This window comes from Antennarius striatus, chromosome 9 (assembly GCF_040054535.1).
Source record: "Antennarius striatus isolate MH-2024 chromosome 9, ASM4005453v1, whole genome shotgun sequence".
Lineage (NCBI taxonomy): Eukaryota > Metazoa > Chordata > Actinopteri > Lophiiformes > Antennariidae > Antennarius > Antennarius striatus.
Genome location: NC_090784.1, coordinates 4,449,426 through 4,476,177, shown reverse-complemented (window position 1 = coordinate 4,476,177; position 26,752 = coordinate 4,449,426). Strand labels below are relative to the sequence as shown.

The following is a 26,752-nucleotide window of genomic DNA, read 5'->3' as shown; positions in this document are numbered from 1 at the left end:
ACAGGTAACACTACTGGTGCTTTGAGAGCTAGTTTTTTCTTAGAGCAGCACAGTGTCACATTGCAGTGACATCATTAATTCTGTTTCTTTTTTTAATGTAATAAATTACATTCTATATCGAGATCCTGCGATGATTCCTGCTGTTTTGCCGTCCATATACAGTAACTGGGTACACGCTATTGTCCAAATACACCACGAGGGGGCGCTGCAGCTCCTCTGTGTCCACACTCATGTGACTGCCGTGGAGAGGAGGGGTTACAATGTGACAATGTGGGTGCTACAGTGTAACCAATAAAGAGTCCGTGATAACTGAGCTCGTCTGCTCTCCTTTGCGCTCCACACGCCGTGGATTTATAAGAAACATTCTCGGACATCAAATGACAGAGAGTTACCGAGACGCCGACGGAGAGGAAGGAATTGTCCCCTGACGAATTCATATGAGGTAAGCTCGCAAGGGGTTAAAACAAGAATCGAATTCAGTACATTTTAAAAAAAAAATAAAATCGAAATGTTGGTTTAGGATGCAACAGGGTTATTATTCTGCTCGAAAGGCTGCTTCCCGTCCCCGCAGACGGAGGCTCTGGGCTGTTGCTAGGAGACCTTTTGACAGCTGGGAGCTTTTAGAAAGTGAAAGGTAACGCTGGTGGTGTCTGCTCATCTGGCAACCCAAACCTTCATCCTTCTGGTCAAGTTCAGTTCCTGGGTAGATCCCAGCTCCGTCTGATGGGTGAAAGACAACATTTCGCTCCCCAGGGTGCTTGTTTTCAGTCAGGAGATTACGATGGTATTTCAGGGAACAATGGCCTACTTGTTGAGATTGTCCCAAATACACCCACCCTGCGGACATCTCTAATCATTCCTGAAGCCACAAAGATTGGATTTTTTTCCCCTGCCTTAAGTAGAGGAGACAAGGTGTGTTGAAACTATTGAGGTGAAGAAGCAAAACTTAGTATGATACACATAGTTAGAGCATGGATTCAAACAGAGATATGACCAAAAATAAATAAATAAATAGAGAGAAATTAAGAGCAATGGAGTATCTGTTCCGATTGATCCTGCTAATGCAATTCACAGACATGGTTTAGTGCATTTGCTTGAGTTCCACTGCAGTATTAAAAGCCAATAAGCTATGTCATGTGTGCAGCGTGTCTGGGCTCCTTCTCCCACTCAGCCAGTAGAAATTGCCTGAGGCTGTGTCTGAAGGTCAGTCATCCACAGATCAATACCTACAGCATATCTGGCTGGGGATGACACTCGAGGCGAGCCAGCGGTGCACTTACCCCATCGTCCACTTAAGGTGAACCCCATGCACACACTGTCTGGACCGACCACAGAGGTCCACAGGCAGCTCAAGAATATGGGTTTCAGTCAGGGTCCCCAGAACAGCATTGGCTCCAGAGTGTATCTGCAATGCCCTCTGTATCCCCCCTCAGGCTGCTGGGTATTATCTCACAGGAGACAGGAAGGGGTATCTGATTCAGGTGTGTAGCACATTATGACTAGATAGTCTACACCGGGGGACTGGGTGTAATCTGGACCACCGGCTTGTTATGAAAGGTGCTTAGGTTGTTTATTCCCTCCCTGAAGTGATGCTGTCTGCGACAGTCGCTGTGCTGCAAATGAAAAGGGCTTGGAAAGAACACACACACAGGCGTTGTCAAATCAAGAGCAGTGTGTGCGAGCGAAGGGACTGGTGGATTCACACATCACACGGGGGGGTTGTCACAACGTGGCCGGGTCAGGGAGATGGGCTGAGTGATGCTGACATGTGCTGCTCTGCCCCATCAGGCTGATGTTTGTTCCCAGTGAGGAGACTGCAGTCCTCTGGAGCCACATAGAACATCTCCACCTGCACCCCCATCTCCACGTCCTGTGTCCAGGGGCATGCCTTCTGAACCCAGCCTCAGGTAACTAGCCTTAGTGATTTCTCTACAAGGAGCCTATGGGCAACTTGTTTGTGACATTGAAGGTCATTTTCTCTATTTCATTGCTATGTGGTCGGAGTTTAGGGCGGAACTTCTCCACCTTATTGTTTGGGTGTAATGGAAATAAGATGAGGATGATTTAGAAGAAGAAGAAAGAAGAAGAAATCAACTTTATTCATCCCCCGTAGGGGAAATCATTTGTCCACTCTAGTCCGTCCCTCCTCAGACAGTTGTGGGAAGCAGAGCAGCAGACAGCTAACTTTGCGTTGCGCCCAAAGAGCACCTAGTAAGGGGATTGTGCCTTGCTCAGGGGCCCCTCAGCAGTACTAAGGAGGTAAACTGGCCCCTCTCCACTGCCAGTTCACGCGCCAAATTATTTGGTCCACATGGGCCTTGAACCAGCCACCCCCTGGTCCCCAGCACAAGCCCTAGTGGACTGAACTACTGCCACCCCCTTGACTCAAACGATAAGGCTGTGCATTTTATATTTTGGATTTTGTCAAAAAATTATTTGGAAAAGATGGACAGAAGAGATTAAGTCAACAAGTTGTCAACTGAACATTATGTAGATTCAAATCTTTAAAGTCATAAATCAATGTGAACATTTAATGCAATCCGCGAGTCCTGTAGTCTTATTTGTTATAATGAAGAACGATGTCAGCAGTCGTGTTGGTTGATGTGTGACGATGACACCGAGGACTAGAGAAATCTTTTTGGACACGTCTGATGATGCTAGTGCTCTGAATTTGGTCTGTCCATTGATTTTCTGGAGGATATGTGCGGACTGAATTAGTTCACTAACATTTTCCTTTATGAAAATAATCTTATTCCTTTCTTTTAAAACAATAACCTGCTCAATTTTCCTGCCAGATTTGAGCAGACCATTAAGCTGAAAGCCATTATCGCTTTCAGATTTTAAAGTCCAACACCAGTTTCATAGCTTGTTGGCTCATTTTCGGCTTATTAATCAGCCTAGGGCCATCGTCTCCTGTGGCTCCGGAAGATCTTTGTCAAGGCAAGACTGAGAAATATAAGTCTGGTTGATGTTATCTAGGCTTGTGCCTGAACACCCCATGGTTTTTACTGATATGCTTGTGGTACAAACTGAGCTATGAGGCTTGAAGAATGTACAAATAGAGAGGGGACATGATCTGATTGGTTTTGTTTTTTTCAGTTTTGTCTTGATAAAATATTCCTGTTAATCAACCAGTTCTATGAAATTGCCATTCTAAATCACTGGTGTGCTGCAAATGTGATAAAAGTGATGGAAGTCATAGATGATGTTTTCATCTCTTTATATTCATGTATTCATTATCATCAAGAACATCCGACGCTCCTCAGATCCCCGGTCCAGAATTTCCCTCTCTGACTTGTAAAACTCGGTTATCTCCCTTCTCTTTCATCCCGCTCAGCAGTTCCTTCTCCCCCCAACTCATCCCCCCCCAGCAGAGTCCAAATACCAAACAAACAGCCTGACTCATCAATCATCTCGCCTCTGGCCCACAGTGCACATATGCACCCACCCGCATTCAGCCATTATTTCCCCAGCCTTAAACCCCATCACCATGAAGGTGACAGGGTTAGCCTCTGGCAGACAGCAGCGCTGGGAGTGTCTGCCGCCGCTGGAGGTGGACGGAAATGGAATGGGATGGGATGGTGAGGGTGTTGCTGACGGACGCCACAGTCAGAAGGGGGGCTGAGGACGAGTGGCGGAAACAGACGTATGTTTGGTGCAACGTGGATCCGCATCAGTCTGCGAATCAGCCACAACCTTTTAAGACTCGCTCTGCGTCATCGTCTCATCCCCCATAAAGAATCTGATGTGAGAACTGAAGGTCAGGATGTGTTCTTCAGGAGGACATCGTAGGGATGTCATTCATAGCTAAGGATTTGTGCGAGTGCCACTTGAAGCTACCTTATGTCATTAATTAGTTTTTCATTTCAGGAAAGAACATCCTTCCATTGGGTAGGGTTTGGTTTGGTTATTGTTTCTTGTATATGGAAAAGACATTCATTAACCTTCAGCACCACAGATTGATCTAATGAAAACATGAAAGTTTAAATCTGGATTTGTTTTACTGCTGCTGTTCTGCTGCTGTTAGACTCGGTGAGCTTGAGGACGGCAGACAAAAGACTCGATTGCTTCCATTCTGCTGCAGAGAAACTAAAACCTTTTATGACATATTTGATTACCAGAATGCCCTTCTCCTTCAGTTCCCACTCTGGGATTAGAAAGTTAACAGGATGTTCAGAATTTAACTGCACGCACGCACGCACGCACACACACACACACACACACACACACACACACACACACACACACACACACACACACATAATTGTGTTCAGTTTAATAGTTCACTATTAAAGTGCCTCCCTCCGTGTAGAAATTCTCTCCTTACCTTTCCTCTCTCCTGCATCCCTGCACATCCCCTTGTTCACTTCATCCTTGGATGTCTGTCCTCTCTGCGCTCCACTCTCCACCCTCTGAGCTATGGGTAACATGCCTTCATTGTGGCTCTTCTTCCCCTCTGGGCTGCTCCAGGTGAATGATTCTTGAAAACCTCAGAGGAAAACTCAGCTGTTTAGATGAGTCTGTCCTTCCTATATGTGTTATAGTGTTGTTCTTTATTGTTATTATGGTTCTGTTATGTTTAATGGTGGCGTTATGTTTTCTGTTTCTGTTTGTGACGGGCTACCTTTGAGCTACTTGTGTCTGGTTTCACCTGTGTCTCATTGCCTCATAGCATTGTGTCCTCCTCCTGCAACTGCAGGTGTGGGTGAGAACACAGCAGCTCCATCCAGCCCTGAACCGGTCTTTTTTTTGTTTTCTGTCCTCACGAAGCATTCCTTGGTTCTTTCACATCGGTCGTACTGATCTTCCTATGTCAGCACGAAGTGCTCTTGACCCCTTTATTCTATTTTCTTTTTTATCATGTCACATATTCAACATGCTTCAATCACTGTGCTGTGTTTGCTCTCGGCAAATCACAAGCCGAGTCTGTAGTTGGTAAGTTCTCAATGTAGTATGATTGTGCACAGAGAGGTTCCTTCACCATAGTAAGACGCTTACATCCATCCTGTATGCAACATTTATACCAAATCCATCGGTGATTCGTCCAGGAATTTAAATCTGGTCCAATCAAAGAGCAACGGTCATATGTGTTCCAGTCTATTTTTCCAGAAATTGAATTCCTGAAATCATCCCTAAATGAGCTGGTTCATCTATCCAGCCTCTCCCCATTGATTATTAATTCATTGAAGATGGATGGAATATCAATAGCAGTCTTGAATACAAGTAGAGCTTTGTTTCTAATGGAAGTCCATGACTTAGTTTTAACATGTCATCTTTGTGTGTGTGTGTGTGTGTGTGTGTGTGTGTGTGTGTGTGTGTGTGTGTAGCAGCAGGGAGATGCTGACAGGACAGAGGCTCTGTCAGTCAAAGTCCCACCAGGACTCTGTCCTCTCTGCCCTCAACCAGCAGAGGAAGGACGGTCTTCTGTGTGACGTGACCCTGGTGGCTGGCGAGCAGAAGTTCCACGCCCACAAAGCCGTCCTGGCAGCGTGCAGCGATTACTTCAGGGTGAGTGCTGGATCGTACATCTGAAAATGTGTGTCTGTTGAACAAATGAGCACCAGAAGTTAATGTGGATGGAGGTTACAGCATGTTAAGGAGCATCTTCAGGGCTGGTTTGTTCAAACCTCCTCTCAACATAAGTTTTGGGGTCTCATCCCAGAAAAAAAAAAACTTGTAGAAAGTCAATTTTCAAACATTTCACGTGGATCAAGCCCTATTTTTTTTGCTCACGTGGTCTGGAGGTACAGTCACGCTGTCAGACAGCCAGACAGGAAACAGGCTTCAAAAAGGGCACCGATGAGATTTGATCTAGGGACATTGAGGAGATTAGGAACTAGAAATTAATCCCTCTTGAAAATGAGAGACAGATTAAATATGTCCAAGTTGACCAGAGATAATTCCTCCTTCTACGTGAGTGTGTGTGTGTGTGTGTGTGTGTGTGAATGTGTGTGTTATTTCTACTGATTCCTGTTGAGTTGTTGAGGGTGGGAGACTCACACTTCTCCCCTCCTTCTGTTTGTCCTCTCTTACTTTTCTCCTCCTCCTGTTCTTTCTCTCCCATTTCAAATGGCACTTCTTTCAAGTCCCGCCTGAGCAGAGCTCGGATTATTAGATCATCTTGGTACAATGAGCAAGAAATGTCACCCGGCTCTCCTGTTCATCTGTCGGGGCCTAACTGCATTATCTTTTGTTTGATACCTGAATGCACCACAGGGTTTCATTTAGTTAATTTACTGGGGAGATGAAGGTGCTTTGAGTCATCAGCAGCGACTCCTCTCTCTTTCTTTGCTTCTTTCTTCCACACCAGACCAGCACGTAGCTGTGATCACAATATTCCTTCAAGCCAGCAGACGTGTGAAATGGTGATAAAACACTTGATCGAGCGTGACTTGCTTGCCTAGGACCGAATGTGTCACCTGCCTCTTCCAAAGCCGTTACTAAGACATTTGAAATCGGTCACGCTGGCATCGGCGTGAGAACATCAGCCTCTCCTTTCTCTTTTTTTGTCATACAGAGAAATCCCTTCTTTTCAAATCTGAAGTCCGAGCACAACGCTTATCACAAGCCGCTATTGTCTCAGAGAAAGATTTAGCACTGTGTTCAGCACAGCCTGTGCTACACATGCTGCTTATGAAGATGTACTATTTTAGTGTAGAATATACAGTATTTTGACCAAATTTCAAAATGGATTATTACAAGATTACTATGAGTTTTGAAGTTTTATCCTTAAAGAGATGAACTAAACACAATAAATCCTTTGCTACAAGCAGAAAGCATTCAATATCTTTATGGATTTAAGGTTGTTGGATTTTTGGAAACCTTTCTGCTTGTGTTATGTAAGTATTTCAGGGTCAGTGTTTAAAAGCCTTTGACATTTCCATTTGCCTGAATGAAGGAGCTAAAAACAATTTTGCCTTCTTTGGAAGGAAAGACTCTGATTATAAGCTCTCGCTCAACATGACTACCTTGAGTTAGTCTCAGCTGCCACTTTTTTTTTCCAATTTCCGGAGAGACGCAAGGCCATAATGTTGATGTGAAGGGTGTATGCAGCCTGCTAACAGTTACCAGAATCTTGGTATTTAGGTCTTTCTTCATCTCATAAGAAATGTCCTGCCTTGCCTTCTAGGGCACTAGGAGTTTGGCTACTGAAAGGTTCCATGTCTTCCTAGATAGAAGCGCCATGCATGTCTTGATATATTGAGGTCACCCATATCTCTGGAAAGACTAGATTCCTTTTCATGTCCCTTTGCATCTCCCAGTGAAAAGATTGTTGTAACCAGAGGAACAGTTCATCTCAGTTCTTGCTTTCAGAGGCTCATTGCCTTCCCTTAGGAAACTGATGTGTTTGGCTGGTGCTGCCTAGTGGTGCCTTATCAGGCCTTTACTTCTCTTTGCCAGCTAGTAGTACGATGATGGTGTCTATTGTCGCTCCACAATACTTTCACAAAGAAAAGCTTTTGTCTTGTGTAAGTTCTTGAAATTGTCCTAAACTGCTATTATAGCAACAGCTCCATGAGATTGAACCAGAAAAGCGTGTGCTTGTCTTTTAGTCGAAGACATTTCAGGCTAAACCTCACGTATGGTGCAATTTTCAGGCAATAATGAAGGATGACTAATGTTTAGTTATTTATAAATAATTTTGGCTTTAAAAGTGATACCATTGGGTTTGGTTTTAAATTTAATATGTACTTAATATTTAGGAATATGTGCACACAATGCATCCTCTGATTAAAGCTGTTTGGTAGAATTTAATTTGGTAGAATTTTGGTACACACTAATAATGCGACTTATTTCATTCTTATTATTTGCAGTATTAAGTGTTGAAGCTAGAATAACAATTTAGGAATGTAATATAAAAAAAGATGGTGGTTGCACAAAAGTGTTAATGCAATTAACATTTGTTATTCAAGGCAATGTGAGTCATTTATTCTTATTTATCATAGTTAAGGGTATGGGGCCATATTACCAGCATTTAAATGAATTTTAATTTGGTGACAGTTTTTTACATTTGATCAAGCAGAACGTTCTGCACCTGAACTCCTGATCAGAGCAGTGATATCTGTTGATCTTCAACAATCACAACTGATCCCAGGGTAAAAAGACATTTGTGCACAACTGCTAATGATTTCTGTGGTGTACTGTATGTACCAGTGAATATCAGCCACAGGTCTACAGAGGGAGGCTAGTATTTCACTCAGACATGAAAACAGCCTCACAGAATGTGGGGATGTCTCTCTGGGTGTTAGAGGGAGTCACATATCCTGTCTGGTATGACCGCAACAAGCAGACACATCATTTCTGCTGACATCAGGCTAACTGCAGCAATGCGTCCCCCTGCAGCATCATGTGAAAGGACTACAGTGTGCACTCGATTTATAACCCAAGTCAGAGGAGCCACCGTTCGCCCCCACCAGCTCTCCCCTGAGCTGCTCAGTCAAGGTCAGCTCGACGAGGTGGACAGCTGTCTAAACACGCCCAGGGTTTCCTCCCCTTACCTTTTTCGCTCACTTGCTAACGTTCACAAACTTGGGCACAGACCTGCAAAGTGTTTAAAGTCACAGGTACTCGCCATTTGACAGTATCTCTGTCCAGCTTTCTTTGTATTCCACCGATGCCAGTGCTGAACGTAACCCAGCTGGAATCATCCCCTGACGTGATCTGTGTAGGTTAGAGCTGTCCTGTTCATCAACCCCAACATGCAGAGGAAGGCCCTGCCAGATCTTTTTTTAGTGTTGGATTCTGAGGCAAAGAGATTGTGGAGGACATTCTACTCCCCACGATCTTCATGATGGCCACCCTTGACCCACCATCCACCTCTCCCTTGCCTTATGCTGTGCGCTGCTGCTGGTTGGCGCTGATCAATGTCTGTGTCATCCCTTCACAGTAGGACAACAGTCAATAGCTTTGATTAGGAAGCAGCAAGCTGGACTCAGGCACAGCAAGGACAGAATGTAGGTGCTGCGTTCACTGCTTTCATTTCACGTGGAGCGTGGTGTTCACAGGTTTGACTGTGTATGCGTGTGACACAGAGATTTTAGCATGAGTGTTTGATCACTGATCATGTCCCATGACCATGTGTTTCTGTTTTGAACTCAGTCACAGCTAAAATACCTGTGATGGGGTGTTCCCTCAGCTAACCTCACCTTGTGTGTCATCAGGCTATGTTCAGCTTATGCATGGTGGAGAGTGAGGCAGATGAAGTGACCCTGCAAGGAGTGACCTGCACTGGACTGAAGCACGCTTTGGACTTCGCCTACACTGGCCAGGTGAGTCTGGGGAGGGTCTGCTACGGAACAGAACGTTTCCATCACACACAGTTCTTCCCTCACTGTTTTATTGAGAGGTCATAGCTGGGAACTGCTTTTAAAAAACAACTGGAGTAAAGATAGAAAAAAAAGCATTCATTCATTCATTCATTCATCTTCTGTTATGCTTTTTCTGCTTACGTGGGTCAGGGGGGTTGTTGGAGCCTATCCCAGTGGACTTACAGGCATGATGGTTAATTTAATTTAAAACAATTTATAACATTTATTTAATTTTCAAACGCTTTATATTGATATTTATAATCTCTATGTGTTTACACAGCTTGTTCTACCAAACAAGCATTGACTGTAGGTCTGGAGAGTAGCAGCATGGATAGAGTGTTATCCAGGATTGTTCAGCTGATTTGACCATAAACAGTTCTCTCCTCTGCTGCCTGCCATCACACCGCTGGACACGATTCTAAATTAAAACCAGACTTAATTAAAGTCAGGGGAAGCGAAGAGCACTGCATTTCATTTCCACACCGAAGCAGCGAGACAGCGTCTGAGTGAGGTCGCTGTCCTCGCCCCCTCATCCCCTCGGTACAGAATACGTGTGTGATAATTCCTAATAACCCTCCTTGACCTTGTTAGAGCAGGCAATGCTCTCTCCAATAAGCAGCCTAGCGGGTTCTGCAGTACACCGAGAGGCCGGGAACTTTGTAATTACTACTAATTTTATTTCCACAGTGGAAATGAGCAAAGAGTGAATGGTTGGGGAGCGCAAGTAGGTCAACAGCCGGTTGCTGCTTTGGTTGGCTGAGCTCCTGTCTGCCCAGAGGAGATGATAGCAGATGAGATGAAGGCAATATGCTTATCCCCACACCATGAATAATGACCTAGTAAAAACCCTTCAGCCACATGTCATCGGCCAGCAGTGTGAGTGACGAGGCATGCTGCCACGGGACTCCAGCCATGGAAGCCAGTTAGCAAATGAAATGTTTACTGCATGCCAAGACCACCGCCTGTGTCTACATCTAATAAACCTCTGGAACATCCTGCTGTGCCCCCACTGTGTCCTCACCCTCCCACCTCATACTATAAATCTATTTTTCTAAACTGAAAGAGCTCACTATACACCCACAGTCGAGCCGCCACGGCGTTATGAAACCGGCTTCTGCCGTGTGGGGTTGACGTGTTCCATCCGTAGAGGGCCTCTGGAGAGGAGGGGAGGGCAGGTTGTGAGCGGCGTTCACTCGTTTCTGATGCGGCGTGGGGTTGGGTTCATCGCTGCTGCCGTCTGTGAGAAGAACGGATTCGGAAACATTAGAAATTAATTCAGGATTTTGTTGCTTTGGGTAGGTAAGGTCAGTGATCAGCTTCATTTAAGATCAGCATTATTAATTAATAATAATCATCAACATCGCCATCATCTGTAACTGTAATCATCTTAATCCATTGGGGAACCAGCAATGATTAATTATAATAATAGAGAGATTGTTACCAGGACCATCTCCAGCCCTAACAACAACAGCAAAAGGAACAATAACAACATTCATTTTACAAAATGTGATCAGGCATTTCATGCAGCAAAAATGTTGAACACGACAAAAAAACCCTGTAAATATTACATAAGAGAAAATAGTGAAATAAAAACACAACAAATGTCAGATTTACTAAAAGTAAAGTAGCTGTGAAAGTAGCTTTTTATGAGTCATTTCAGACACTGACTGTCGTCACTGGTTTCCTCAGCAGGAAGTTCCACAGCTGCAGGGTTCTGATGAAGAACGCTTCAGTCGTGGCACGGAGAGGAGGATCCTGCCTGAGCCTAGGCAGCAGTACGGCTCATTAAAAACATGCAGGGCTTTAAAAGTAACAAGTAAAAGTTTAGATCCTAGCCGGCACCTTACAGGTAGTCAGTGTGGTGCCGTCAGGATGACAGCGGTTTGATGTGGTCTCTTAGGATCTGTTCAAAGTCGAGACGGGACGGGAACCCAGAATATAGAACGTTTTACAAACCAAACATAATGAGATGAAGGCCTGGGTGACTTTTACACACAGTGTAACTGCTTCTTGTGTTAATATGGACAGGATTAGAGTAGCTCAAGGATTTTTAAATAGGCCAGCAGTAGATTGGCTGGCAGGAAACCATGCAGCGATAAATGTGCTAACTGCAGAGAAAATAATAAACAAGTATCAGCAGAGGTGCCGTGTTCGTTCTCCGTCTCGGTGTTTGATCATCTCCAACTGTTCACATGAATGCTAAAGCGGCAAATAATATTTGTGTTTACTTGGAAGCAAAGTGTGTACTCAAACAGACAATGACAGATGATTGGTTACAATAGGTAGAGGAGCAGGGAATGAAAGGATGTGATTGGTTTGTCAAGAATAAAAAGGGGCTGTGTTGTCTGTTTTCAGGAGACGTGAGAAGTGGTATGACTATTATTCACACCTGTGTGTCAACATTCGTGAGAGGAAGGGAAGCCAATGATGAAGTCATTTTTTTCTCACTCACTACCGATGCAGTCACGCCTCTCTGCTTTTGTAGGCCAGAGCTGCCAGTTGGATTATCAAAGGTTTGTTCCTGTCCGTTGAAACAATACCAAATTACTATCGATGTGGAATCCACTGTTGGAGGTGACGTCAACACGTTTGGTGTGATTTGATAATAGAGTGAGCTGAGAGGATCCACCCGACAGGGCGGTGTAGCCTCTGTGTGACACCTGGCTATGAGCCGCCACAGCTTCACGGTGTGTTTTATTGAGCAGAAGGATGTTCCTCATTCATCTCAACAGGAACATTTGATCAGAATCGGTGCCGCAGGAACAGGATGGATGCTTTACAATACTGTGAGAACAGCGCTGAGTGAGGCCTGTCAGTAGGGCTGTTCTCATTGTGCTCTTAGAATTCTTACTGACTCCACACTAAAAACATTGAAATAAAATCAAATTAAATCTAACCTACATCACCTTGTTTTAAAACCTGAGATGCAGAGGTGCTTTCTAGCTGCAATAATTAATCAAAACAGCATGCTGGCTTATTTTGACCCTTTTTTATTTTTATTTTTTACATTGACAGTTTGTTTTTTTTCCACCATTTCCATTTATTATGTATAAACCAGGAAGGGTCTGATGAAATTTTGAAGATTAAGGGTTTAGAATGTAACACATGGAATTCTGGAGTGGATCCAGATGAAGGTATGCACACTTTTAATTTTTTTTACACATGGAAGCATCTCTTCTGTGTTTCAACTGTCTGAGGATTTGCAGTGAAACTGGCTGGACCAGTGGGCATTGACCTAAAGACGGAACCTGTGACCGTCGGCCTGGATGTGACTGAAGGGGTTGGTCCCTAAGCTCTGTGGGCCTCTTTACTGTAGGTTTTCTTTTGCAATAAAGTGTAGTACTTTATATATATTACACAGAGTTATACTTAGACTACAGAAGATATTAAATGACCCTTTCCGGAACAAATTGATTGGCAACAGGGAAGATAAAGCATTTCAGATCTGAAACACTTGAAACAACGGCCACAGTATTCACTTTAGTGTCATACATGACAGAAAAGCAACAAATCCTCATTTTTGAGACACCACCACACAAAAAAATTATGGAACTCAGTTGAAATGAGGACTGGGAGACATTTAGTTGGGCCGTTTGAGAGAGATTGTGTGTGAAACCAAAACCATGGCTGTTCTTTGGAATCGCCCTTCGGTCTTGAAGCAGGTGTGATGCTGACTATTGAACAGGAGAAGTCATGGTGTCAAGATAGTTGAGTTGAGAAGTTGGGGATCATTATTATTGAAATCTATTTAATGATATGTTTAGTTCATATTGAAAGAGGAACTGAAAGCAGAGAAAAGTCTCAATTATGAACAGCTGACCTTTTTTTTTTTCTGTCTGCAGATCGTTCTGGAGCCGGCGGTCATCCAGGACGTCCTGTCTGCAGGCAGCCACCTCCAGCTGCTGGAGCTCCTCAGCCTCTGCTCCCACTACCTCATCCAGGTACACACACACATCCAGGTACACACACACACATCCAGGTACACACACACATCCATGTACACACACACACATCCAGGTACACACACACATCCATGTACACACACACACACACACACACACACACACACACACACACACACACACACACACACACACACACACACACACACACACACACACACACACACACACACACACACACACACACACACACAAGCAGGATCAAGAGTAGATGGATGCCAGGGGGGAACAAACTGGGTCTAAGGGGGGAGGAATCCAGATTAAACACAACAGGAGGTGAAGACTGGTTGGACAGTCACAGAAACATTAACCAGGAAGTAGATAATGGTCTCTGAAGCCTCATGATGGGCCTGTCTAATGTTTGGAATTCAAAAAATTGAAGAAGAGAAAAAGTGCAACAGTGGCAGGAAAAACACCTACTGATAAAATGACTAGAGCTTTGGTGACAGATAGCTTAGCTTAGCACAAAGATAATGGCTGGCCTGGCTCTGTCCTCCTGTGAGTCTGGGGAATCTAAAGTGCTCCATTAAACATCTTGTTACGCATTTATTTAATCTGAATCAGTGTTCAGGAGGTGTTTTGTGCTTGGCAGATAAAGAGATTTTCCAGTCTTTATGTTAAACAAAGCTAATTGTTCCATCTTCATATTCAGCACATAGACGTATGAGAAAGCACGGATGTGTATCACATTTCAAGAGAATCAATCTATTGTGATCAATATTTAATGATGTAGTGTGCATCCTTCACCACATGCAGGTTTAAGCTGATATCATTGTATCAGCATGTTGAACAAGGACTTGGGGGAGGAACTTGAGTACCATCCTCTTCAGGATCGAGGCTTCCCAGCTGCTTGTTCTGTGTGTCTAATGACTTAGATGGTGATGCATTTACAGGAACAGAGGCGAGCCTTGTCTCTGGGTCCACAGCCAGAAGCTGATGTGCATGAAGACAAATTAGTTGGAGATGGTTGCAGGGCGGAATCACCCTTAGGTGTTCGGTGTTTCCCTGGAATTCATGCATATTGCATTTGGTTTAAAATCCCATAATTACGTATGAATAGTGCTATGTATTTATGTGTGTACTGCATTAGCTGGTGCTTCTTAAATCCTGACCCAGCAGTCAATCATATAGAGTATTTTATCTATGCAGTTACATCACAATAGTAAAGTTAGCTCAAACGCGCCATCTGGTGGTCGCAGCAGCTTCGTGCATGAGTGACCGGCCCTGAATTACATGTCAACAAAACAGAAAAACATTGATTTATCTGCTTGTGCATTATCCGCTACCATCTTTGTTTACAGTCACTTGAGCAGTTTATTTGGATTTTAGTTAGTGTGCATTATAGACTGTAAAGCTGGACTTGTAATGTAAAAGCACCATCAGCCCCCGGTTTGATGGATACTGATGTTTAGAACTCCCTGAATATCTACTAAATGATCAATACAGGAGTTCCTGTGAATAGTGCTCATTTATCTGACTCAATAATAATGATATACTTAGATTTAATACATGTGTTAGTTTCTGTATATGGTAGAATAAATATGTTTTAATTTAATTTTAAATCCATATTTTGACATATAAATTTGCAATATAGGCAAAAGAATGACCCATTAGTGTGAATGTGAGTGTGACTGGTTGTTTGGCCTTCATGCTCTGCAATAAACAGGTGACTTGTCCAGGGTGTTCCTTGCCCCCCGCCCTACTGAGGTCGTCTCCATTTAAATCCAACAACAATACTAACAAGAAGCGTTACATTCAGAATAATTTAAGTTTAAATACCAGATCCATGTGCAGCATGGTGACACAGTGGGGAGCGCTGCTGCCTCACAGCAAGAAGGTCCTGGGTTCAATTCCCCATGGGGCCTCTCTGTGTGGAGTTTCTGTGTTCTTCCCGTGTCTATGTGGGTGACCTCCGGGTTCTCTGGCTTCCTCCCACCTAAAACATGTAACACAGGTGCATCGGTTGCTCTAAACTGACCGTAGTATGGCTGCGAGCGTGAATGGATGTCTGTCTTTCTATGTGGTCCTGCGATAAACTGGCGACTTATCCAGGGTGTACCCCACCTCTTGCTTGTAGCCAGCTGGGACAGGCTCCAGTGTAAACCCCTGACATGTATTCAGATAAGCGGCTGAAGACGAGACAAAAACTGATTGTCTCACCTTGGAGACAATCAGTGAGTGAATAAGTGAACCAGATCCTGTGACATGAACCATTACTGCCACTAGATGGCAGTCTTATTCCACAGGCATTTCTTCACTGTCATTAATTTACTCCTTTTCTCTATTTTTTCTCATCTGGTAACGTGTATGTGTGCATCTACCCGGTTGTGTGTGTGTGTGTGTGTGTGTGTGTATGTGTGTGTGTGTGTGTGTGTGTGTGTGTGTGTGTGTGTGTGTGTGTGTGTGTGTGTGTGTGTGTGTGTGTGTGTGTGTGTGTGTGTTACCACTCTCTTTAAGACATCTGGAGATGTGACCAATTTTTCTCAAATGATTTACATGATTAAATTTGGAATCTTGCATGTTTTATTCTCACATTTTTGACTAAATATATCTCCAAACTACCTTTTCATAATTGGTAGATGAAAGTACTAAGAAAACACACTGAGCCCATATTAACTGGTATGTTTTTCTACTCTGTTGCAGGAACTGAGCAGCGTGAACTACCTGGAGCTGTACCGTGTGGCCGACCTGTTCCACCTCCCCACCCTGGAGGAGGCGGTGGTGACCTTCCTGGTGGAGCATCTGTCCGAGCTGAGCCAGAGCCGGCAGGACGAGGCCGTGCAGCTTCCCTACCGTCTCCTCAGAGAGGTGCTGAAGAGCGACCGCCTCACCTCCCTGAGCGAGGAGGAGATATGGAAGGTGTGTGTAGTAAATAGCTTTGTAAGATTCCTGGAGTATTAACGTGCTAAAATGTTTCACATTTTATTCTGTGTGTGCAGAAAAACAAAAGATAACACAAAATTTCTTTAGTCCTATAATGTTTACACCAATGCAGGTATGCAGTAATCACAGGTGATGCACATTACCATGTGTGTCAGTGTGACCATCCTTTGGTGTCTGTGTGTGTGTGTGTGTGTGTGTGTGTGTGTTAACTAGTCATGAACTGAAGCGGCAGAGAGGGATGTGAACTCACTGTTTTGACTGTTCATTTGCACCAATCAGCCCCCCCCCCACTCGTACCCGGTCTCCCCTTCCATCTCTCTCCCCTTCTCTTCTCTGATTAGGCCCAGTGCGGCTCCATCAGGGCCCCAATCCCCCAGCTGTCACTCGGCCGCCCGTCTGATTGAAAACAATCAGGCCTCTGATGGCACAATTACCCTGACCCTTTAGCCGGCCGCCGCCACCTTAATCAGTCTCTGATTAGGCTGCTTTGGGCCTCCTTCACTCCACCCAGAAGGTTAATTTGGGCATCAGACGGAAGCGAGCAGCAAGCGGGGGCTGTCGTCCGAGGGGTTGAGGGGGGGGGGTGCGTGCCAATACCGAACTAATATAGCTTGGCCGTCAATCATTGTCACTCAGAGTTTTCTTAGAGTCTCTCACGCTCTGGAAATCACATTTTCTCTGCCTTTGTTTTTTCCTCCTCTCTTCTTTTCTTGCCTTTGCTTTGGTTTTCTGTCGCCTCCCTCTCCCCTCACCCCCTCTCCCCTCACCCCCTCTCCCCTCACCCCCTCTCCCCTCACCCCCTCTCCCTCACTGTCTCTCTCTCTCTTTTGTGGCTTCACTCTCCTTTTCATACACACAGACACACACACACACACAAAAACACACACACACACACACATGCATACACACACTTCTTCTTTCAACATGGAGGGGAAGGAGGGAGAAGGAGTTGATTTATTCTGTGCCCTGAGGAAGTTGTGTGATGCAGCATGACCTTCACAGTCAGCTGCCATAGTGCACGCACGCACGCACACACGCACACACACACACACACGCACACACACACGCACACATGCACACACACACAAGCAGAAGCATATACTGTCACTTCAGAGCAGCGAGGAGGAGAAAGGCGGGGTGAGTGGTGGAGAAAGGCAGGAAGAGATGGGAGAGTTGCACAGATACCACAAAAAGGCAATCCTGACGTGTGTGTTTGTTGTGTATTCAGTCCTCTGACTGATGGGAAACAAAGAAAAAGCTGTTCAGCACACACTGAGTATCTCCTCTGACTTATCCCTGGTCTGAAAACACACTTCCACTGGCCCAAACTTATCTTTATTGCATTATGGAAGTTCTTGTTATCTGCATTGATTGCGTTAAAAAGCATATTGTTTTCCTGATAATGGTTTTCAGTGATCTCTAGTCATCTCGCCCACATCAGCACCGCGTCGCAGCTACATAACCTTCCATCGCTCTCGAGTTCAATTAAATCTCTTCTGTGCAACCGAGTCCGCCTGCGTTATACAAAGAAGTGTGCCTGTGGATATATACAGTCTGTACATCCAGTGCTGCTGATTAATACGTGTGTGTGTGTGTGTGTGTGTGTGTGTGTGTGTGTGTGTGTGTGTGATGAAGCAGTGTTTTGCCCCACTCGTGCCATAATGGTCTATACTTGGGAAGTGTCTAGAAATGATTCGCGGTCCTGTGCTGCTTTCTCAGACACTCTGTTTTTATTTCCTGCCTTTTTTTTTTTTTACTTCCTCCTTTAAACATTTTGTTTTTTATCTGCCTTGCAAATAGTTTCCTTCTGTCTTAATATTCGTTCCTCATCTTTTCTCTCTCCTTTTCCCACCTTAATTTCAAGGAAAGAACAAGGTCAGGCTCAAATATCGTAATTCTTTACGGATAGAAATGCATCCGACTAAAAGTCAAAATAATTCAACTGTGTTGATTTTTGATGATTGCGATTTTAATTTGTTAAATAAAACAGACATGGCACAAAGATGGTGCAAATGTAAACCGCAGTCGTGCACATCTGTAGAGCTTTACACACCCGTGTCCGGCTCTCTCACCGAGTTTAGTGGAAATGAGGTCAGCAGTTGTTGTGTCATTAAAAAAAAACAAAAAAACAACACAAACCAAAAAATTATAATGACAATGCAACGTCGAAAAAATGCTTTCTTTGGATTAGCCCCAGAATTGAATGGATTCTCTCTTGCCTTGTGCCCCAACTTAATTAAAAAACAACAACAGCAACAACCACAAACAAACAAGACTCCACCAAACATAACATGATGAATACTGAACTGGGTCCAACTATGTGACTGAATGTGAAATAGCTTCACGTTGGAGTGGGCCCCTCACTCATCCCCTACTGTTCTCCTGCCCCCCCCCCCCCAGCTGGTCGTCCTGTGGCTGGAACACGACTGTCGGTACCAGTACACTGAGGATCTGATCCAGCACGTCCGCTACGGCCTGATGGACGTCCCGACGCTGCACCAGCTGGCCCGCAGCCATCCACTGGTCCAATCCAGCCCCACCGCTGCCGCCCTAGTGGACGAGGCCCTGGACTACCACCACTCCACCTTCGCCCAGCCCCTACATCAATCTGCCCGCACCCGCCCCCGTTTCCAGTCCCTCACCCTCTACATCGCCGGTGGGCGGAAGCGGGAGGTGAGCAGAGTCAGGGAGCTGCGCTATTTCAACCCGGCTGCGCAGGAACACGTGCGAGTCGCCGGGGGGTCAAACTGGAGCGAGCTGGCCCCCATGCCCACCGGGCGCAGCCACCACTGTGTGGCCGTGATGGGGAATTTCCTGTTTGTGGTGGGCGGGGAGGTGGAGCACGCCACTGGCAGGACGTGTGCAGTCAGGACCGCTTGTAGATACGACCCCAGGAGCAACTGCTGGACGGAGATCGCCTCCATGAAGGCCTGCAGAGAACACTTTGTCCTGGGGGTGCTGGGGCAGTGCCTGTATGCGGTGGGGGGCAGGAACGAGCTGAGGCAGGTGCTGCCATCGGTGGAATGCTATTGTCCCAAGAGGAACAAGTGGATGTTCGTCCAGCCGTTCGACCGCTCCCTGTCCTGTCACGCTGGCTGTGTGGCCGACAGCCTGCTCTGGGTCTCAGGTATGGGAGGACTCCACATACTCACACATGCATGCTACACAATGACACACACAGACACACAATGAGTGCTGTTCCTCTCCATTCCAGGGGGAGTAACCAACACCGCCCAGTACCAGAACCGACTGATGGTGTACGACCCAGAACAGGTAACTGAGAAGTGCTGAACTCACTTACTGGTGTGTGAGTAGGAGCCAGTGGTAATTATCATACATGCTTATAAATGTACGTTTACTGTGTAGTATAACATATGACTGCTGACATTATCCTAAAGCTTTCTGGACTCTCAGTGACTGAAATCAGTCCTTTTTCTGTTGTCAAGAGACACGACTTGTATTTATGTTAACTTCAGTGACTGTTTCCCAACCATTTTTGCCATATCAGATTTTCTAGCAATAAAATGAGGTGTTAGTGTTGTTTACAGCTTGTTACAGTATCACCAAGTGACCAGATAACTTCATTAGTCATAGTTTAAATGTATTCTCCATCACTTTCCACACAGCCAATACCTAGAGGGTAATATCAGCAGAAGCACAAGTGACTTTATTGTCAGACAAAAATGTTCCAGTGTGCAAATTGATGGAAAACGTGTTTGTCTGATGCTCAGCACCACAAATGATATTTGTAGGACGTCCTTCGTTCTCCTTGCATATTTCGAGTCGGTTAAGTTTGTGCCAGGAACACCCACCAAATTCATTTCCCAGACTCAAAGACTCAGATGGTTCTTATGTGTCTCCATCCAGAAACTGTTTCAGTCACCTGTGTTAAGGTGGACTGAACCAGATGTTAGACAGCTGGACTACTAGTGCAGAAGCCCCGTGCAGTGAGATGCTCTTCAAAGCTAATATTTACAAAATACACAAGGCCTTCTCCGCTGGCGCAAACACAAACAGAATGACTTTCCTATATCTAACCAAAATTCTAATATTTTTTTATTTATATATTGGTCTGAAATTGTATTGATTTATTCCCAATACTCTAATCAGTTTAGTTTTTCTCTTGCTGCACTGCTTCCAGTGTGTATATGTAGCATTTTTTTTTGTCCAATCAGATTTCGTTATGCTAAATTATGTATATATTACATTATTGATGACTAAGTCTTTAACCAATCAGATTTCAGATTTGCCTGACAAGGCTAGCTGGCTGACACAGAACAACATCCAGATGTTTCTTTCCTCTGATCAGAAGGTCAGAGGAGGTTATTACAGCCAAGTTCAACTGGTCTCGGATTTATGTGAAAATCCCCGATGCTAGACCAACTAAACTGCTAACCGTATGAGAAGGTTGGGTTGAAGTGACTGAGAAGAGAAACTCTGACAGGGTTCCAGTGGATAAGAACATTACTGAGCTAGCTTCCGCGTCAGTCCATGCAGCACAGTGAGTAGTCGTCATCCTGCTGTCTGTACAGAGGGCTGGAGACGCTGCACGTCCAAATCTTTGTGTCACAAATAAGAAGTGACTTTGGAGTCGGGCTCACCCAATCAGAAGCAGAGAATGATGCTGGTATATTCTACTCTATTATTTTCTTAGATGAATACCTATAATGACATTTTCTTGAGTTTTGATTTGGGTGGGTTTTTTTGTGCGTTCTGTTCTTCATCCACTGATGAGTTTATTCTCATCTCTGTGTGGGTGTGTGTTTGCGGTGAATCCTACTGTTCACATTGTGTTCACTGACTTAGGTGTTGGCCTGACGGTTCATGATGTCAAAGAAACATGGAAGTGAGGTGATAAAATGCATCGTTGTAAAATAACCCGTACTTAACAGCATCGGAGTCACAATGATGGCTCCTTTCAGAGCAGGTGTCAAGAATCTGATAATTGATTTTCACACCATGTGGAAATGAAAGCATTGTGGAAAACAGGAATTACATGGAAAAACTGAAGCCCGTACCTCAGAATTAAAATGCTCGCATTTGTCATTTAAAGTTATTATTCATTTAATGCAGTTCCAGGAAAATCTTTAATATTGCTTCTGCAATGTTATCAAAGTTTATCTTTAATAACACAATGTGAACAACTACATATACACACACACCCGATATCTTTTGATGTCGCAGTCATCACTTTATCTGATATGTGGAAAATGCTTTCATATATTTTCTGTATTGCACGACACACACGCTGTGGAGGAATGTGGTGAGCTGCTCTGTTTGTGTATGTATATGAGCCAGCTGTTGGGTCTGTGTGAGGCTGTCTATGGAGGTAAGCAGTGCGTATATGTGTATGGAGCACATCCATATGGGTCTGTTTGTACATGTCGACGTGAAAGTGAGGGAATGAAGAAGTGAGCGGAAAAGAGAGAGGGAGAGTCTCATTTGTATTCTCCGTGAATCTGCATTCACCTGCCAGAGCAACAGCAACCCCCCACCCACTCTACCCTCAACAGATGGCCACCCGTCAGCTCCCAACAGACACACATGCACGCATACACACTCATTCTCTGCCTCAATCAAACACTGGCGCGCGCACACACACACACACACACACACACACACACACACACACACACACACACACACACACACACACACACACACGCCGACAGAGAATCGGCTTCAGCATACTTAGTGAAATGAGCAGGGATCCTCGGTGTAGAATGGAGTGGCTGAAACATATGATTAGAAATAGGGAGGGAAGTCATTAGTACCAACCAGAGCTCTAGTGTCACGTTATTTATCTAGCACTGAGCATACATCAATTACTTATGCATGGCTATGCTTAAATATTAATCTTCTTATTCATCCTCCTTCCCTTCCCTTCCCTTCCCACCCTCTCCCTCTCCTCGTACCACGTCTCACCTCTCTCATCTGCATCATATCATTTTCTTCCCCCTTTCTTCCCCTCCATCTGCTCCCCCCCACCCCCTAATCCATTCTCCAACACCTCCTCCCCCCCTTTTCAGGACCAGTGGTTGGCCCGGAGTCCCATGTTGCAGAGGCGGGTTTACCACGTCATGGCGGCAGTGAGGAGGCAGCTCTACGTGTTGGGTGGAAACGACCTAGACTACAACAACGATCGCATCCTGGTCCGCCATATTGACTCCTACAACATGGACCAGGACCAGTGGACGCGCTGCTCCTTCAGCCTCCTCACAGGTGGGCGAAGTGAGGAGCACACATCTGATGGGGTATATGGGAACACATTTATACAGCAGGTGATGAAGCTGTATCTAGAGGTCAGTGGGAGGTCAGCTTTCTGATGCTCTAGACAGAACCGCCGGAGAACTTCAAATATGTCCATGTGTCACATGCTTACATCATCCACCGATTTCTTGTAGTCGAGAGGACCATAATCGATTCATACCGACCTCATATCTAAATATGAAACTAGACATTTAGCACAACTTACCATAGAGAAACTGGACGTAGCTTTGATTTTTTAGCCGAAATTTGTGGTTTGGTTACTTTGGGTTATAGTTCCATAAATATTTTCAGCCCCAAACCTCAAAATGAGGGTGCCAGACACTCATGATCTTAACTCTTATTATTTATTGTTCATCCTATTTGTCTTTTAGAGCAATTATGGCTAAAAATTACTATTTGTATCATCTAAAATTCTTTTTATATCATATCTTGTAATCATCTACCAACACCGCTTCAGGTGGCAGTGTGGAAGTCCCCGGGACAGACCTAAACAACACTGATAATCTCAACAAATGTGTCTTAGAGATTTATCATTAGTTATTTCTGTCAGAAGAACGTGTAAAATAAAAACACTGATAGTCCAGATGGTATTCTATCAACTTTTCCCGACTTTTACCTTTCACTATAAAATACACTTAGCTACAAAGAAAAAACCCCATAAATCAATCTCTGAATAACAGGGTCCCACATAAATACATGGCTTTCTGCCAAATTTGGAGCTTGATTGTAGCTTATTTTCCCTAAACATTTCATATAACAGAGAAAACTTGCTTGTTTACATGAAACATAGTGTGTTTTTACTTCCAGTGATGTATGCATGTGGTTGTTGGAAACACAGGTTGTGCAAAGCTTTCTTTTCTTCGTTTCATTAGAAAACACATAATGTGTCCTTGCTGCTTGTGAGTAGGCAGGAGGATGATCTACCATGAAAAAGCATGCATCCCTACTTTGGACCCCTGGGCATGTTGCATATAGTTTCCATGCTGGTGGAAGTGGGATGGAACACCACCTCCACCAGCACTGACCCCCAGGCACTAGAAAGCACAATGTACACATTATACTGTAAGATATGACCATGTTCTCTCATTTCATGTCATAGTTAAGGCTTCCAAGGTTTCAAGTTGAGGAGACTTCACTCCTCCGTCCTCCTCTCCTCGTATTTGACTTTTTTTTGACTTTCCCTAGGTATTTATCTTCCTGCAAAAGTTTCAGACAATGTCACAGAAAACAAAGCAGGAGCTCAGTGTTGGCTCTCCAAACACTCCTGCCTTCCTGTCATCTTTCCCATTTATCTCTGTCTCCTGGGAGGGATGTGGAAGTCATGCTGTCCCAACGCCCTTCTGCTCAGCGCAGTGAGACATTGTGTCTGTCCCCCTCAGGTCAGAATGAATCTGGAGTCGCCGTCCACGACGACAGGATCTACGTGGTTGGAGGCTACTCCATCTGGACCAACGAGCCTCTGGTATGCATTCAGGTGAGAGAGAAGACTGCTGAATCTTAGTGGCGTGTCCCAACTGGACTCTGCTGTTTCTTGATCACATGCAGCTCATATGGTGACATGAACAACCCATAAACGAAACGGAAGTCAGTAAGACCGACGATGTGCAGAAATACTATTGACCAGGACTGAGAATGAACCTACACAGGAACCTACACCTGGAGACTATTACAGATTTTTAAACAAGCAGCATTGAAGTCATCTAAACATACGTCCAAGAGGAGTATTGATAATAAAATTAATATCTATACATTCAGAAGCGTTATTGATCACATATATATTTGATGATTCCTGCTGAAAAAGAACTTTTTGTGCAAACTGAGGCGTTGTCAGGTGAAGTCGAGAATTGAACTCTGAAGTTGCTCCCAGTGTGTGCGTGCGTGTGTGTGTTTGTCACAACTTTAGCTTGATGCATGAGTGAAAAGTACAGAGAATTATTCTCTCTATTTTAATGATAAATGTGCGACTGATTATAGAGCGAAGTGAATTGATTGGGTGTCTGAAGGATCTGTTGCTGCAAAGCCAATCCTTTCTCTCATTTGGAGTTAAGTACGACTGTATAGGTATGCTGGACTTGTGGAACCCTTCATTTAACATCCTCGTCACTACAGCTCAATTTTTCTTAGGATAAACACAATATAAATGTAGCGTTATAAAAGGGTGACTTTTATACAACTGAACATATTTGTGTTAAAATGTCAAGACAAAATTTTGGTGCTAAAATTCAGAAAAACTATTTGGTAAAGTTTGATGAAAGCCTTGGGAAAATCTAAAATGTTGTGCATACATAGAAATTAAAATACATTTTATTATTTGTTGCATTTGAATAGTTTGTTACAAAAACCAGTGTTGTCATCCTGCAAGTGCTGAAAAATGTCCATTCTAGATTCCAAAGTGAAATCTAAATGCTTTCGTTTTGATGGCCATGAAATGAAGGATGTATATAAAAAAGCTCCTGGTTTGGCCAATTATCGTTAACATTTACACAACAACAACGAATCTGATGGATCCATCACTTTATCTGGAACCTTTTGTTTAGGGTGTATTTTCTGTCACATGACCAACCCTCCCACTGAGCTTAATGAAAATCCAATGAATACTTTTATGCAATCCTGATAGCAGGCAAACCAGTGTAATCATTTTACATCCTTGGCACAGGTAAAACTTCTGGCTGATGTCTGATGTTTGGCTCAAAATGTTATCACCAAACTGATTAAAATCAGATGAAACAATGGGCCAAATTTCATGGGGTTGTTTCCAGCAGTTTGAACATTTCACACACACACACACACACACACACACACACACACACACACACACACACACACACACACACACACACACACACACACACACACACACACACACACACACACACACACACACACACACACACACACCATGTGTCAACCTTGTTAAAAGTCCAGGGATCACCAGAGTAAACAGTGTTCATCCTCAGGGAACCATCAATACCTGTACTAAATATCATGGTGTGATTCAGGTGTTGAGATGTTAGATCTCTGTGGACCTTCCAGCGGGAAGATCCAAGAGAAAGATGGGATGGGGACACACGGCTCTGCATCCTTTGAAGGTGGAAAGTGACAAATATTTTGCCGTTTTAGTGTGTGTAGCAGCATTGAGGTTCAGGGAAAATATAAAACCACCAGCATCTAGAAACATGATAGAGCCAGTGTTGTGCAGAGAAGCAGGTTAGATTCACGCCCTGATCACAGAGGAGCCCATCAGCCTGAATGAAGCTGATGGATGCAGTACTTCTACTTTCCATACTGTAAACTTGTAACAGTCCGTCCCTCTGTGTCTGACTGTGAGGACTGAACACTGAAAAAAAAACAGGTTGTTGAATTTACTTAATTTCATTATGTGATGTGGTTGCACAAAATAATTTTATCTTGATCCAGGTACATTTTTTAAAGAGTTTATTGATGTTTTTCAGTTGAATGCACTTATTGTAAATCATTAGTTAAGTAAATGCAGTTATAAAAATGCATTTTGAAAATTGATAAAATAATTTCATGCAAACAAAAAAATTGACAAAATTCAGTAAACATTTTTTTCATCATTGTTAGGATTTATTATCTCACCCACATGGATTATAGCACCGGGATCAACGCTCGAACCATTACGAAATAGATTTGTAAATTTATTAAACAAGGCAGTATGGTGGCGCAGTGGGTAGCACTGTCGCCGCACAGCAAGGCGGTTCCGGGTTCGAGTCCCGCTTTGTGCGGAGTTTGCATGTTCTCCCCGTGTCTGCGTGGGTTCTGTCTGGGTTCTCCGGTTTCCTCCCACCTCCAGAAACATGTGCTTCAGGTTAATTGGCCTGTTTAAAATTGCCCGTAGGTGTGAGAGTCTGCGCATGCTTGTCTGTCTGCATGTGGCTCTGCGGTGCATTGGTGTCGAGCCCGGAGTGTACCCTGTCTCACACCTCCAGTCGGTATAGAAAATGAATGAATGAATTTATTAACCAATTATCCAATAAAAACTGGTCATTTTAACTGTGATGCCGCCACAGGAACGATAACATGTTGGCGTGTTTGTGTTTCAACTGAATCTGCATTCAGTGGCTAAAAGGAATGCTAACCCAGCACTAAACAGATGCAGGTGATTCATGAGGAATCTCATGTACTCATACATTTCCTCCTTTCAGGTGCTGGATCTGACCACAGAGGGCAAGGAGGAGGTTTTTTATGGACCAACGCTGCCGTTTGCCTCCAATGGGATAGCAGCTTGTTTCCTCCCGGCTCCTTACTTCACCTGCCCAAACCTACAGACTCTACAAGTACCCCATCACAGAATAGGTGCCGTTTGAA

The 26,752-nt window shown here is 44.2% G+C and overlaps 1 protein-coding gene across 5 annotated transcripts; it reads left to right on the top strand.

Annotated features, from left to right (window-relative positions):
- The first annotated feature begins 296 nt into the window (after nt 1-296).
- On the top strand, nt 297-26,752 carry klhl32 (kelch-like family member 32). 5 transcript variants are annotated; one of them, XM_068322789.1, is made up of 11 exons: nt 297-442; nt 1,789-1,907; nt 5,331-5,508; nt 9,162-9,269; nt 13,151-13,249; nt 15,914-16,129; nt 18,554-19,280; nt 19,368-19,426; nt 22,183-22,375; nt 23,803-23,897; nt 26,590-26,752. In XM_068322789.1, exons 2-11 carry the CDS (start codon nt 1,885-1,887, stop codon nt 26,749-26,751), a joined length of 1,860 nt encoding a protein of 619 aa, XP_068178890.1. In that variant the 5' UTR covers nt 297-442; nt 1,789-1,884; the 3' UTR covers nt 26,752. The 5 variants fall into 5 exon arrangements, with proteins under 5 accessions (XP_068178890.1, XP_068178891.1, XP_068178889.1 ...); XM_068322790.1 differs by having other exon boundaries at nt 5,328-5,508; nt 23,803-23,885; XM_068322788.1 differs by having other exon boundaries at nt 5,328-5,508.

Bases quoted from the DNA above. Each gene is read 5' to 3' on its own strand.
- klhl32 (XM_068322788.1), top strand. From the start codon at position 1,885: ATGCCTTCTGAACCCAGCCTCAG. The intron at 1,908-5,327 runs GTAACTAGCCTT...GTGTGTGTGTAG, and splicing joins CCTTCTGAACCCAGCCTCAG to CAGCAGGGAGATGCTGACAG. The intron at 22,376-23,802 runs GTGGGCGAAGTG...TGTCCCCCTCAG, and splicing joins CTCCTTCAGCCTCCTCACAG to GTCAGAATGAATCTGGAGTC.